Consider the following 15,004-nt stretch of genomic DNA (forward strand, 5'->3'; position numbering starts at 1 on the left):
ATCTTATTTTAAATAACATACACACATTGCCCTTGTTCCTTGTAGATTTTCCCAACCTGCTGTTTTTTTTTTTTTTTAAGACAGGGTTTCACTCTGTCACCCAGGCTGGAGCGCAGTAGCGAGATCACAGCTCGCTGCAGCCTCGACCTCCTGGTGTCAGGCGATGCTCTCACCTCAGCCTCCCCAGTAGCTGGGACCACAGGTGCCAGCCACCAAGCCCAGCCAATTAATTTTTTTTTTTGATAGAGATGGGGTCTAGGGGGAGGGTCTCACTATGTTGCCCAGATTGGTCTCAAACTCCTGGCCTCAAGTGATCCTCCTGCCTCGGCCTCCCAAAGTGCTGGGATTACAGGGGTGAGCCACTGTCCCGGGCCCCAACCTGCCTTTATTGGAATGATCTGTGTAAAGTATATCTGGAAGATGAATTCTAAAATTAAGTTATTTATTTATTTAATTTATTTTGATAAATAATAAGTAGCCTGGATAGAGGCTCTGGAAAAAGAAAAGTTCTATAGGCAAATTAAGGTTTGGAAATATCACAAATTATGAGTCACGGTGAGACTTCACTTTCAAAGCGGAACTCCTGATTCCAAACCCACACCTTGGTAGGTTCTCCATCTCCAAAATGGCAACTCCATCTTCCTGGTTGCTCAGGGCCAGAGCCTGGGAGCATCCTGGACCACCCACAAATCCTGCCATTACTGTCTTTACAATACAGATGCTCCTCAACTTCAGATGGAGCTACGTCCACATAAACCCATCTTAAGTTGAAAATATTGTGACTCGAAAGTATGTTTTTGACTTATGGTATTTTCAACTTACTATGGGCTTACCCAGATGTAGCCCCATCATGAGTCAAGAAGTGTGCAGAATGCATACTGGTTTTGTAGTTGAAAAATCCTGTAGGTGGAAATTGTCCTAAATCGAAGACTGTATATTGGAGATCCCCTCAAGTCTCCGTGCCTCCCTGCCACCACCCTAATCCGAGCTCCTCCTCTCCCTCCAGGTCTCCACCTTGCCGCCCTGCAGTGTGTTCTCCACATACCAGCCAGGGCTAAGATTGGCTCTGTTGGGTGCTACCAGTTGGCTGAAAGAGAAACCCAGAGGCCCTCAGCTCATTCCATCAATCCAGTTCCAGGGTTCATTGTATGGAGCCCGAGGAAGGACCTGAGGCCTGGGCCAGCAGGAGGCGCTGAGTGGTCAGCTCTGAAGGCCAGTGTGTCGAGAAGTGTTCTTGGTCAGAGCAGAGAAACTACAGTTGCCTTGTGCTTTCTTCCCGGAGAGCCCTGCAGCTGACCCTCTGCCAGAGCTTTGGGTCAGGCTTTCTGACTGACCCTAAGGTTGACAAATGACCCAGATTCAGAGGAACCCTTCGACTTGGAGGTGTCTCCCTATTGGGACTCCCCCCAACCCCAGCTCCACTCTGACCAGGGAGATGGTGGCCTAGGATCGACTCAGCGAGAGGGGCCGTTCTTCTTTCCCCATGGCTGGGGAGAAACTGACTCCCCTAAAGAGCAGCAGCAGACTTGCATGCAGAGGCCTCCTCTAAGGAGTGCGGAGAGGCCATGAGAGAAACTCGGGCGCCCAGACACCGCCGTGGGACTTCAGGAAGCAGAGCCCTGGGGTGTTTCCACCATGGTCTTGACTTTTCTCCTCTTCCTTACCCTCCTCACTTACTGGGCAGGTGCCTGGTTATGGTGGATGGGATAACTGAGGGCTCCTGGGCCTCTCTTCTCTCTGGTTCGGCATAGGCTGGTCCATGATTTTGATAATACTATTAATAGTTAACATCATGCAGTGCTTACTTACTCTGTTCTAGGCACTGTTCTGTTACTGACACATTTAATCCTCATTACAACACTAGGAATTAGATATTATTATTATCCTTATTTTACACATAAAGAAGCAGGACACATAGGCCAGGCGCGGTGGCTCACGCCTGTAATCCCAGCACTTTGGGAGGCTGAGGCGGGCGGATCACCTGAGGTCGGGAGTTAGAGACCAGCCTGACCAACATGGAGAAACCCCGTCTCTACTAAAACTACAAAAAATTAGGTGGGCATGGTGGCGCACATCTGTAGTTCTAGCTACTCAGGAGGCTGAGGCAGGAGAATCGCTTGAACCCAGGAGGCGGAGGTTGCAGTGAGCCGAGATCATGCCATTGCATTCCAGCCTGGGCAACAAAAGCAAACTCTATCTCAAAAAAAAAAAAAAAAAAAAAAAAAAAAAGGAGCAGCAGGACACAATGATGGAAGTGGCAGAGCAACCTAGTTCCAGAAGCCACTTTTTTTTTTTTGACAGGGTCTCACTCTGTTGCCCAAAGTTCTGGGATTTATGGGCATGAGCTACCGTGCACAGACTTAAAGATTACTTTTTTTTTTTTTGAGAGGAGTCTTGCTCTGTCGCCAGGCTGGAGTGCAGTGACACGATCTTGGCTCGCTGCAACCTCCACCCCCTGGGTTCAAGCGATCTTCCTGCCTCAGCCTCCCGAGTAGCTGGGACTACAGGCACACACCACCAAGCCCAGCTAATTTTTTAAATTTAAAATTTTTTTTTATTTTTAGTAGAGATGGGTTTCACCATGTTGGCCAGGATGGTCTTGATTTCTTGACCTTGTGATCCACCTGCCTTGGCCTCCCAAAGTGCTGGGATTACAGGCGTGAGCCACCGCGCCTGGCCAAGATTACTTTTTGAAGTTTGAATAAAAGGGCAATGAAACCTGCGCTGAAGAACAGGAAATTGACTGGCTGTGTGCTGAGGCCATCCTTCTCCCCTGTCTGGGAGGGGGACTGCTGTCACTCTGCTGTCCCCAGAAGTGGGTGGAGCTTAAAAAGTCACAGAAGCCCAAGTCATTTGCAGGGTAAGTGGAGAAACAGCTCTTGGCAGCCTCTCCTATGACCTGAACTCAACATGTCTTTTTTTTTTCTTTGAGACGGAGTCTCGCTCTGTCACCCAGGCTGGAATGCAATGGTGCGACCTCGGCTCACTGCAACCTCCCCTCCCGGGTTCAAGCAATTCTCCTGCCTCAGCCTCCTGAGTAGCTGGGACTACAGGCGTGCACCACCATGCCCAGTTAATTTTTTAAATTTTTAGTAGACATGGGGTTTCACCATGTTGGCCAGGTTGGTCTTGAACTCCTGACCTTGTGATCCGCCCACCTTGGCTTCCCAAAGTGCTGGGATTACAGGCGTGAGCCACCATGCCAGACATCACCATATCTTTATACTCCTTTCTTCACAAAAGAAACAACTGAAGAACAACCAGAAGGTGCCAGCATATTCTGTGAACACCAGCAAAAAACCTACATAAATAAATGGTGGCAAAAGTGAATTCTTTACACAGGAGAAGCTACCTCCCTGCCTCGCCTAAAATATCAAAGGATATCATAGTGACAAACATGAAGCCGATATCCATAATAAATTTTATTTTGCCCAGTGAAATAAAAGGCAAGTCAGATTACTGTTGGAATGATGAATGTGTTGATTTCAATTCTTTATAATATTTTCTTATTTTAAGAAGAAATTCTTGTAGTGGTAATTTTGGGATATGACTAAATGAATGTGCCTTTCATGTGGAAGAATAAACAAACAAGAATATTGGGCCAGGCATAATGGCTCATGCCTGGAATCCCAGCACTTTCAGAGGCCAAGGTGAGGGGATCATTTGAGGTCAGGAGTTTGAGACCAGCCTAACATAGTGAGACCCTGTCTAAAAAAAAAAAAAAAAAAAAAATTTGGTTGGGCATGGTGGCACATGCTACTCAGGAGGCTGAAGCGAGAGGGTGGCTTGTTCCCAGGAGGTTGAGGCTGCAGTGAGCTATGATTGCACCACTGCACTCCAGCCTGGATGACAGAGTGAGACCTTGCCTTAAAAAAAAAAGTCAAGGAGGATGAGGAGAGAATGGGGAGATAAAAATGTTTCCAGCTAGTACAAAGCCGCAAGAGCCCAAGACAGGCCCATGAGATAAATGGAAATGAGAGAAGGAACATCTCTGAGAGCTCACCGCAATAGCCATGTTGGAAAACGTCTGTCCACTCATATCTTCCTTTATTCTCACACTCATCCAGTATTTTTTGGGTACCTACTAATTTCCAGGCAGTGTGGATACGATGGTGAATGAAACAGAAAAAAACGTCTGCTCTCTTGGGCCTTACTTTCTAGTGATCTGTGATAATTATCTCAGAAAATGTATATAAAACACACAGCACAGTGTATGACAGTCAACAATCAAGGGCTGGCCACCACTACTTTGATAATCATGTTGGTTTCATGTTTGCAGTGACCAAGAGTCAGGGGTTAACTGAAAGACCCAAACACGTATCCATTACTCAAATAACTTTCTCTGTGCTCCAAGCTGACTTTGCCAAATAGTACAAGCAACACCCCTAATGCTGCAGGGTGCACAGTGTCTCTATAGTGATGGCGTGAGTGGTTTCTGGGGGTGCAGGCGCCACCTGCTTCCTCGGTTGTTTCTGGGGAGCTGGCACATGCTGCCTTTGTGTGTGGAAGTGGGTGTGGTGCAGGCCGAGGCAGGAGGATGCTTTGGAAGCAGGGAATATCTGGGAAAGCAGTTGATCTGGCCCTGGCCCAGAGATCCCTACCCACCACAGTCCTGCTTCTACAGGGCAACAGCGGGCAACCCATTCTTTTCCTCTAATCCTACTGAAATGTTTGGCTTTCTCCCTCCCTCCCTTCTTTTTCCACTCTCCCTCTCCTCTTTCCTGCATTTCCTCTCTTGACTGAGGCCTGCATGGGGCTTGCTGGTGCATCGTGCACCTACTGCTTCTTCCTAGGGATCCCCTGGAGATGACTGTCCACTCAACACCAAGATGGGGAAGGACTTATTGAAAAAGACCCACATGACCACCACTCTCCCGAAGATTTTCCATGGATCATTTCCCTGAATGCTCCCACCAAGCCTCCCAGACAGGTTCCTCTGACCACTCTACTTTGCTATGGGAACTCAGAAGGGTCCCTTCTTTTCCAAGAGGGTTTACTAGATGCCAGACACTGTTCTCAGCATGTAACCCTTCTAAATAAGTAACTTATTCAACACACACGTAATGGTGTGAGGTAAGGACTATGATTAACTTTGTGATTCAAAATTCTTAAATTCATAGATGAAGAAACTGAGGCACAAAATAGTGGATGCAAATCACAGTTAGCTCTCCTAACCCCAACCCAGAGGTTGAGTTTTGACCCTCGGCCTGGACTGCAGGAAACCTTCAAGCAAGCTCTCAAGTGGGTGCAGCAGGAGGAAGGTCTTATGATCTTGGGGAAATTTGGTCCAGATACTTCCGGGAGCAAGCATCCTCCCATATCTGACTAAAGAGCAATACTGACTCAGGCAAGAAGAAAGTGAGTGGTCAGGGTAAGGAGGAAAGCGAGTCTGAGGTCATGGCAGCACCTGTGCCCTGACACTGCTGGAAAGACGTGTCACCAGAAGGTACCTACAGGAAGCAATGGGATTTCATTCATGCAATCTGATCTTAACGCTCTGATAGTGTCATGTGGAGCAGCTGCAGTTACATGCCTGTGTGACTGCATCGGAGAGAGGTGCATTGTGTGGATCAGAGGCTATTAGCCAGTCAGGGTTTGGGGAGGCATCTGATTTTTTCAGCACAGCAAGGAACGGCACAGTACATCGAGCCTCCAGTGCATTTCTCTGTATCTCGATCTTCCTCTACTTGTGCTTTTCTGTTCCTCTGCATGGAGGTTTTGCCTCCATTCTAGTCTCTGCTCTAATACAGACCTTGTGTGTACTTTATCGCAAACAGTTCCCTTTCCACCCCTCAGCAGCGGGCCCCACTCCCTTTGTTTTGCCGTTTCTCAATCTGAAAACGTGTCATTTACCTGCCAGCTTGCTTATCTGCATGGAGCCCATGCTCCACTAGGGCACGAACTTGAAGTTATTTCTGCTGCATCCTCTGCCCTTGCAAAAGTACCTGTCACCTGGGAGGCACTTAGCAAGTACTTGTTACCTAAATGGACAATGTGAAAAATCACCATGCTCCACTCGCAGGCCAGGCTGCTGGAGATGACTGTATGGCCTCTGGACTGGCCTTCTGAGCGTGACCGATACACAGAGGAAGGTGGGTGCACAAGGACTGTGCTATTCTGTAGGAATCCTATGAGGAATCTGCTGGGCACTATCACAACCTGGAGTCAGGGTAGTTCGGGAGGCGCTGAGGCTGCTGCAAGATGGCTCATGAGAGCAGGCAAGCTCCTTCGCCTGGATGGAAGAAGCACTCAGCAAGAAAGGCACTGAGGACCCTTCCGCTAAGTGAGGCTTTCTTACCTATCTCTGGTTCCAGGGTTTACATGGGTGGAACCAGGATGCCTACAACAGAGCTTCAGCAAGGACAGGCAAACAAACAGAAATTGACAAGTGGACTAGCAGAATGGACTGAAGGCTGCTCTGTAAACTTCTCCCACCCAGCAGTAATACTCTGGCTTTCTATGGCCCTGTGCGTCAGTTTGGTCCAGGCCTTTCTATGAAGACCCTGTACATATCTTGGTCACTCATAAGTTCCCCTGCGTCTGCCTTCTGTCTCCATCTACATCAGCCTTGACTATATTCCACCCACATGGTGCTGGGGGCCTGGGCCTGTGAACCTCTGACCTGTCCTCTCCTGCCAGACTCAGGCCCAGCTCTCAGCTGCTGCTGTTGCCGGGCCCCTCCCAGGGTGCCTGACTCCAGATCTCTGCCACAGATTCAGGACTGGACTCAAAGGTCTCCTCTCTGAGGTGCCTTCCCTGACCTGCTTTGGCAGCCACTCCTGATTCTTCTGACTTTGCCCTGTGTAGGGACTTCCTAAACGGTTGTGACCCATGCTCTCCATGTATGCCCGCTCTGAGGACAGCAGCACCTGGCCCAAGCACATGCTTGATGGTGATCAGCTGACTGATGGCCACGTGCTCTGGGTTTGGTGCCAGGCATGTGCCTTCTTCCAGTCTCCCAACAGCCCCCAGAGCTGTTCAGACCTCCAGTGCCCAGCTCATGTCCAAAGGTGGGGAAGTCAGCTAAGGACCCACTTCATTCTACCCAGAAGCATAAGACAAAGAGAAACTGAGTGAGTGGCCAGAAGAGGGAGTGTTCGCCAGGGAGGGCTGGACCTCTGGGGTCTCTGGTGACCTGGCAGTAGAGCCACCTGGATAACGTGTGCTGACTGAATGAACAGATGAAACGGGCCAGGCTTTCGACTGGGGAAGGGGAGCGAGAGGAATGAAGAAAGCGCCAGACAGTTCCCATGGAAGTTTATTTTATGTTCCTTGCAAACAACATGTGGCCTCAGCTGTGATTCCAGCTGCCCTCTCTGACTTCTGTTCCCTGAGCCTGGCTCCTGTTCTTCATTCAGACTGCACCAGCTGCATAAGCAAAGACAGTGGAGGGGCTCCACTGCATGTCAGCCTGCTGCATGGCTTGCAGCTGCTTCTGTATCTCGGCCTGCAACTGGCACAGCTTGTCCTCGTTCACAGGACCCTGGCAGATGCCATGCAGGTAGATGCAGCAGTCAACTGGGATGGGATAGAGTACCTGCTTCAGCTCCATCAGCCCCATCGTGTGCTCCAGCAGGCTCAGGAGGCAGGCAGTGGAGATGGGGTTGTCGGAGAGGCTCAGGGAACTGAGGTGGGAGCAGCGGCACAGGGCGGGCAGGAGGGCACTCAGGTGGGCATCCTTCAGCCAGCAGTGTTTCAGGTCTAGGTGCTGCAGTGTCCCTGAGACCGCCCTCAGCAGGGTCCCCAAGGGCCCAGGGATCATGTAGGACAGGTCGTTGACACTCAGATCCAGCTTCTTCAGGCAGGTGGTATGATGGCTCCGGGACAAGTAGGTGATGTCAGTGTCCAGAAGCTTGCAGTTGCAGATCTCCAGGGAATGTAGTGGGACCCACAGACAGCTGAGGAGAGAAGGGTGGCTCTGTGAGGGGAGGGCCCAGGCACCCCGCCCGGAACACCTATTTGTCCATGGAGGAGGCTAGTCCTATGGCCACCCCCTCATCAGGGAAGCCATTTACCAGCAGGGTCAGGAGCATGTCCTTTGGTGTCCCAAGGCCTGGCTCTCTCTCAACAGACCTACCAGGTCCTCCACGAAACCTTCTAACTCTAAGTTTCTCTTCGGTGAAAGGGAGATGCACATTATCCATACCTAATAAGACTGCTGCCTCCCTCTCCCTCTCCCTCTCCCTGTCCCTCTCCCTCTGCCTCTCCCTCTCCCTCTCCCTCTCCCTCTCCCTCTCCCTCTCCCTCTCCCTCTTTCCACGGTCTCCCTCTGATGCCGAGCTGAAGCTGGACTGTACTGCTGCCATCTCGGCTCACTGCAATCTCCCTGCCTGACTCTCCTGCCTCAGCCTGCCGAGGGCCTGCGATTGCAGGCACGCGCCACCACGCCTGACTGGTTTTCGTATTTTTTTGGTGGAGATGGGGTTTCGCTGTGTTGGCCGGGCTGGTCTCCAGCTCCTAACCGCGAGTGATCCGCCAGCCTCGGCCTCCCGAGGTGCCGGGATTGCAGATGGAGTCTCGTTCACTCAGTGCTCAATGGTGCCCAGGCTGGAGTGCAGTGGCGTGATCTCAGCTCGCTACAACCACCTCCCAGCCGCCTGCCTTGGCCTCCCAAAGTGCGGAGAGTACAGCCTCTGCCCGGCCGCCACCCTGTCTGGGAAGTGAGGAGCGTCTCTGCCTGGCCGCCCATCGTCTGGGATGTGAGGAGCCCCTCTGCCTGGCTGCCCAGTCTGGAAAGTGAGGAGCATCTCTGCCCGGCCGCCATCCCATCTAGGAAGCGAGGAGCGCCTCTTCCCCGCCGCCATCCCATCTAGGAAGTGAGGAGTGTCTCTGCCCGGCCGCCCATCGTCTGAGATGTGGGGAGCACCTCTGCCCCGCCGCCCCGTCTGGGATGCGAGGAGCGCCTCTGCCGGGCCGCAACCCCGTCTGGGAGGTGAGGAGCGTCTCTGCCCGGCCGCCCCGTCTGAGAAGTGAGGAGACCCTCTGCCTGGCAACCGCCCCGTCTGAGAAGTGAGGAGCGTCTCCGCCCGGCAGCCACCCCGTCCGGGAGGGAGGTTGGGGTCAGCCCCCGCCAGGCCAGCCGCCCCGTCCGGGAGGGAGGTGGGGGGTCAGCCCCCCACCCGGCCAGCCGCCCCGTCCGGGAGGGAGGTGGGGGGGTCAGCCCCCCGCCCGACCAGCCGCCCCGTCCGGGAGGGAGGTGGGGGGGGGTCAGCCCCCCGCCAGGCCAGCCGCCCCGTCCGGGAGGGAGGTGGGGGGGGTCAGCCCCCCGCCCGGCCAGCCGCCCCGTCCGGGAAGTGAGGGGCTCCTCTGCCCGGCCGCCCCTACTGGGAAGTGAGGAGTCCCTCTGCCCGGCCAGTCGCCCCGTCCAGGAGGGAGGTGGGGGTGTTAGCCCCCCACCCGGCCAGCCGCCCCATCCGGGAGGGAGGTGGGGGGGTCAGCCCCCCACCCGGCCAGAAGCCCCGTCCGGGAGGGAGGTGGGGGGGGTCAGCTCCCCGCCCGGCCAGCCGCCCCGTCCGGGAGGTGAGGGGCTCCTCTGCCCGCCGCCCCTACTGGGAAGTGAGGAGCCCCTCTGCCCGGCCAGCCGCCCCCTCCGGGAGGGAGGCGGGTGGGGGGGTCGGCCAGCCGCCCCGTCCGGGAGGGAGGTGGGGGGGTCAGCCCCCCGCCCGGCCAGCCGCCCCGTCCGGGAGGGAGGTGGTGGGGACAGCCCCCCGCCCGGCCAGCCGCCCTGTCCGGGAGGGAGGTGGGGGGGTCAGCCCCCCGCCCGTCCGGCCGCCGCGTCCGGGAGGTGAGGGGCGCCTCTGCCCGGCCGCCCCTACTGGGAAGTGAGGAGCCCCTCTGCCCGGCCAGCCGCCCCGTCTGGGAGGGAGGTGGGGGGGTCGGCCGGGGGGTCGGCCAGCCGCCCGGCCAGCCGCCCTGTCCGGGAGGTGAGGGGCGCCTCTGCCCGGCCGCCCCTACTGGGAAGTGAGGAGCCCCTCTGCCTGGCCACGACCCCGTCTGGGAGGTGTGCCCAGCGGCTCATTGGGGACGGGCCATGATGACAATGGCGGTTTTGTGGAATAGAAAGGGGGGAAGGGTGGGGAAAAGACTGAGAAATCGGATGGTTGCCCAGTCTGTGTGGAGAGAAGTAGACATGGGAGACTTTTCATTTTGTTCTGTACTAAGAAAAATTCTTCTGCCTTGGGATCCTGTTGATCTGTGACCTTACCCCCAACCCTGTGCTCTCTGAAACACGTGCTGTGTCCACTCAGGGTTAAATGGATTAAGGGCGGTGCAAGATGTGCTTTGTTAAACAGATGCTTGAAGGCAGCATGCTCGCTAAGAGTCATCACCACTCCCTAATCTTAAGTACCCAGGGACACAAACACTGCGGAAGGCCGCAGGGTGCTCTGCCTAGGAAAACCAGAGACCTTTGTTCGCTTGTTTATCTGCTGACCTTCCCTCCACTATTGTCCTATGACCCTGCCAAATCTCCCTCTGCGAGAAACACCCAAGAATGATCAATAAAAAAAAAAAAAAAAAGACTGCTGAGAGGAGCCATTTGAAAGCGCTTATCTGATGAGAAGTAACCATAGGCTGAGCCCATTATTCCTCAGGTTTGGGTTTGGGGAAGCTGCTGCTCAGGCTTCCATTTAAGCCAGGGCTGGGGGTCCTGAATGCCCTATCTTGAAATTTCTAGGAGACGTGCACAGAGTGGATACTGATTGTCCTTCAGGGCTCTGTACCCACCTGTCTGGGGCAGTATGAGCTCAGAAGAAGAGGCATAACCTGTGCTGTCTCAGGATCTTTTCTTGGGGACCAGCATAACATTCAGCAGTGCCTGAAAATGTTTGTTGAGTAAATAAACATATTATTAGGACAGGCGCAATGGCTCACACCTGTAATCCCAGCACTTTGGGAAGCCGCAGTGGGTGGATCACCTGAGGTCTGGAGTTCAAGACCAGTCTGGCCAACATGGTGAAACCCCGTCTCTACTAAAAATGCAAAAATTAGCCAGGCATGGTGGCCCATGCCTGTAATCCTAGCTACTTGGGAGGCTGAGGCAGGAGAATCACTTGAACCTGGGAGGCAGAGATTCCAGTGAGCTGAGATCATGCCACTGCACTCCAGCCTGGGTGACAGAGACTCTGTCTCAAAAAAAAAAATTAAAAAATTAAATGAAATTCATGGAAGGCCACTGTTTTGGACTAAGCTCCTGCACTAGACCTCAAAAGACCAGAGCAAACCAGAATGCAGTCACTCCTGCTAAGTGCCAGGTAATCAAACTGAACTTCGAAACTGGTCAGTTTTCCAAAAAACAGGAGATTCACACCAACCAATCAGAAGGGGCCCAGGATGATAAGGAAGTGCCCTCTGTTTTAACCCCATAAGGAAAGTAACTGTCAACTGACCAATCTGCTTTTTGTTTTGGCTTTTTTCATCACTTTTATGCTTATAAAGCCAGTCTCTTCTGCTCAGCTCATCAGAGCTCTTATTCTATTTTATAGAATGGAAGGCTGCCCCAATTTGTGAATCACAAACCTAAGCCAATTAGAAGGCCAGGCATGGTGGCTCATGCCTTTAATCTTAGTGCTTTGGGAGGCTGAGGTGGGAGGATGGCTTGAAGCCAGGAGCTCAAGACCAGCCTGGGCAGCAAAGCAAGACCTTGTCTCTCCAAAAAAGTTTTTAAAAAATTCGCAAGGTGTAGTGGTGCGCATCTGTAGTCTTAGCCGCTTAGGAGGCTGAGGCGGGAGGGTAGCTTGAGCACAGGAGTTTGAGACTGCAGTGAGATGTAATCGTGCCACTGCACTCTAGCCTGGGTGACAAAATGATGCTCTGTCTCTAAAGAGTAAAAAAAAGCCAATTAGATCTTTAAACTAAATTTGTTGTAATTTTTTTTTGAGACAGGGTCTCACTCTGTTGCCCATGCTGGAGTGCAGTGGCACAATCATGGCTCACTACAGCCTCAAACTCCTGGGCTCAAGCAATCCTCCTGCCTCGGCCTCCTGAGTAGCTGGGACTAAAGATGCACTATGCCCAGCTAATTTTTGTTTTTGTTTTTGTTTTGTTTTTGAGATGGAGTCTTGCTCTGTTGCCCAAGCTGGAGTGCAGTGGTGCAATCTTGGCTCACTATAACCTCCACCTTCTGGGCTCAAGAGATTCTCCTGCCTTAGCCTCCCGAGCAGCTAGGATTACAGACACATGCCACCATGTCTGGCTAATTTTTGTATTTTTAGTAGAGACGGGGTTTCGCCATGTTGGCCAGGCTGGTCTCAAACTCTTAACCTCAAGTGATCCGCCTGCCTCTGCCTCCCAAAGTGCTGGGATTACAGGCATGAGCCACCGTGCTTGGCCTTAATTTTTGTATATTTATTTGTAGAAATGGGGTCTCACTTTGTTGCCCAGGCTGGTTTCCAACTTGGCCTCAAGTGAGCTTCCCACTTCAGCCTCCCAAAGTGGATTTTATTTTTTATAGCAACATGCATCTTTCCCCATCAAATATGTTTCCAAAGCAGATCCCAGCCATCAGCTGCATCTGAACCCTCAGTTCCCAGGCTGTGCCCACAATTCCATGAGCTTCTAAGAATAAGCCCCATTTCCTGTCTTGTTCCCCTGACCTGACCTCACTTGGGAGTATTCAGAGGACTCTTCCGACGCCCCTGCCTACCCATTCACCTGAGTATGTAATGTAGTTTGCCTACGAGGTAGCAGTGAGACAGGTGCAGCTTCTGGAGGTGGCCCAGCATGGTGAGCTGGGAGAAGAAGTAGCTGGAGGGCCGCCTGACCCATGAGGAGAAGGCCCACTTGTAGTAGAAGAGCTTGAGGCTGCGCAGGTTGAAGATCCTTCCCAGCTGTATGGCAGATAGGTTTGGCTCTGCCAATACCAAGAAGTCTCTACACCAGTAAAACACCTCCAGCTCCTGGATGAAATCCAGCCTGAGTGTCTTCAGGATCCTCAGCAGACTGTCGACGGCCATCTTCTCAACGTGCAACTTCCTACAGCAGAGATGCAGGGCCCCGTGGCTCTGTTCCACTTTCGTCAGGAGGTCGGAGAGGAACTTATCTAACTTGAAGAAGCCTCACAGGAAAAGATCAATGTGTATTTCCACTGCTTCCCATGGCTGCTTTCGTCCTTTTCTCGTGTTCTTTGCTGGCTTGGGCCTGGCCGTGGCCTGGGGCATCTCTGCCTTGACTGCTGATGGTAACCAAAATGGGAACTTGGCCAAGGCTTCAGAAGCCCCTTTACCACAGTAAAGGACTTGCTCAGAGTCCAGGGTGAAATCCAGCATCCTCAGTTCCGACTTCCTGCGGGGAGAGGGGTGTGATGAGATGCTGGGGAGCCCAGGTAAGATGAGTGGCAGCAGCCCTGGGCTGCTCCCCAGGCCCCAGCACCAGCCCGCCTCGCCTCTCCTCTCCAATAGGCTTTTCCTCCCTCCCTCAGGCTCCTTGTCAGCCCCTATTCCTCATACAGCTTGTACCACCACCCCTAGAAGGTAAAAAGCCCTCTCCTTAAAGCCTTCTAGCTGTACCATCAACCACTTAACTCAGAAACATATAGTTTCCCCACTTGTCCCTCTAGCCAATTTAACGCTCCCCTCCCCTGGACCTCAGCTCACCCTCCTTCTGGCTCTGAACTGAGGTCTTGCTCCCAGCATCCCCCTTACCTGGGACAAGCCCTGTGGGCAGAAAAGGCCTCCAGCCCATCCACCACAGCTTGCAGGCTGTCTTGGTTGGGCCACCGCACTATCAGAGAGCCCAGACGGAGAAACCGGAAGGGCCAGGCCTGCACCAAGGCCTTCAGAGCCTTTCTGTGCCCCTTGGCAAATGCAGCAGTGAGTAGAGGCGGGAAAAGGTTCACTGTGAGCTGTTCCAACACCAGTGGAACTGAAGCCTCATTGCTCAGCAGGCTGTGGGCTGCAAGTTCCAAGAGGCTGAGGGGTGCTGGGTGGTTCACCTCCATGGACCTGGAGCAGAAGAAGGTAGAAATCCTCAGAAGACTAATGGCTCAGCATCACTCCCAGGCCAATGTGGGAGATGCAGGCCTTTCACATCTGTCACAGAACCAAATGCTGGCTCCTCCCTCCATTCAAGACCAAAACCCCACAATTCAGGTCTTGTAAGCCTGAGACCCTGGAGCCCTAAGGCCCTGGGGACATGGGATCCAGAACCTTAGGGGTTTAGATCTATTCCTTGCTAGGCTTTAGAGGCTTGGAATTGACCCACACTTTCCTCTTCTGCCTTCACCATTAAGATCATGAACACCTAACTAAGGACACTGTCCCAAAACTCCACATCAATTCTCCCAAAGCGTATGTAGATTCTGAGCAGTTCTCATCACTTCCAGTTTTACCAAGCCATTATCTCTTGCCCCCGTTACTGCAGTGGCCTTCTAACTTGTCTCTCTGCTTCTGTCCTTGTGCGCCCTGTGGTCAAAGTCAGATCATGACATTCCTTTGCTCAAAACTCTAGTGGCTTCATTTTCACTGTGAATACAACCCACCCTGCAGCTGCCCTCAGAGTGTAGCATCCGAGCGTCTCAGGGCCCACCTCCTGTCACTCCCCTCACTATTCACTCTGCACCAGCAACCTACACTGGACTCCATTTCTCTCCTCAAACACCAGCAACGCCCTGCTTCAGGGCCTTTGCACTTCCTGTTCCCTCTGCCTAGAAGTGTCTTCTCCCAAATATCCTCATGGCTGGCCCCCTTACTTCATTCAGGTTTCTGTTAAAATTTCACATAAGAGGCCTTCCCTGACCACCCAAGTAGAATAGCACTCCCATCCCTTAATTACAGCTTTATCTTTCCTAACCTGATTTACAGCACTTCTTATATCACCAGTTTTCTGTTTCTGTCTCTCTTATACACATACACATATGCAGACACACACATGCGCGTGCACATAAATGCACACAGTCGTATATTATCTGTCTCCCCTCTGCTAAATTATAAGCTCCATGAAAAAAGGGGCTGTGTCTGCTTTCATTACTGCTGTAGTCTGAGTGATAAACATAGTTCCTGACATACAC

At 52.6% G+C, this 15,004-nt stretch overlaps 1 protein-coding gene across 1 annotated transcript in view; it reads right to left on the reverse strand.

The window, feature by feature from the left end:
* Positions 1 to 7,243: 7,243 nt before the first annotated feature.
* The window catches only part of LOC101141530 (leucine-rich repeat-containing protein 14-like), a 53,916-nt gene continuing 46,155 nt past the window's right edge, over positions 7,244 to 15,004 (reverse strand). The window contains exons 5-7 of the mRNA XM_019018053.3: positions 13,641 to 13,940; positions 12,652 to 13,281; positions 7,244 to 7,898 (exon numbers count right to left, since the gene is read on the reverse strand). Coding sequence (XP_018873598.2) covers positions 7,355 to 7,898; positions 12,652 to 12,953 — 846 coding nt within the window. The 5' untranslated portion in view covers positions 12,954 to 13,281; positions 13,641 to 13,940 and the 3' untranslated portion in view covers positions 7,244 to 7,354. The remainder of the gene's footprint in view (positions 7,899 to 12,651; positions 13,282 to 13,640; positions 13,941 to 15,004) is intronic.

The sequence above is a fragment of the Gorilla gorilla genome, chromosome 23, assembly GCF_029281585.2.
Source record: "Gorilla gorilla gorilla isolate KB3781 chromosome 23, NHGRI_mGorGor1-v2.1_pri, whole genome shotgun sequence".
Taxonomy (NCBI): Eukaryota; Metazoa; Chordata; class Mammalia; order Primates; family Hominidae; genus Gorilla; species Gorilla gorilla.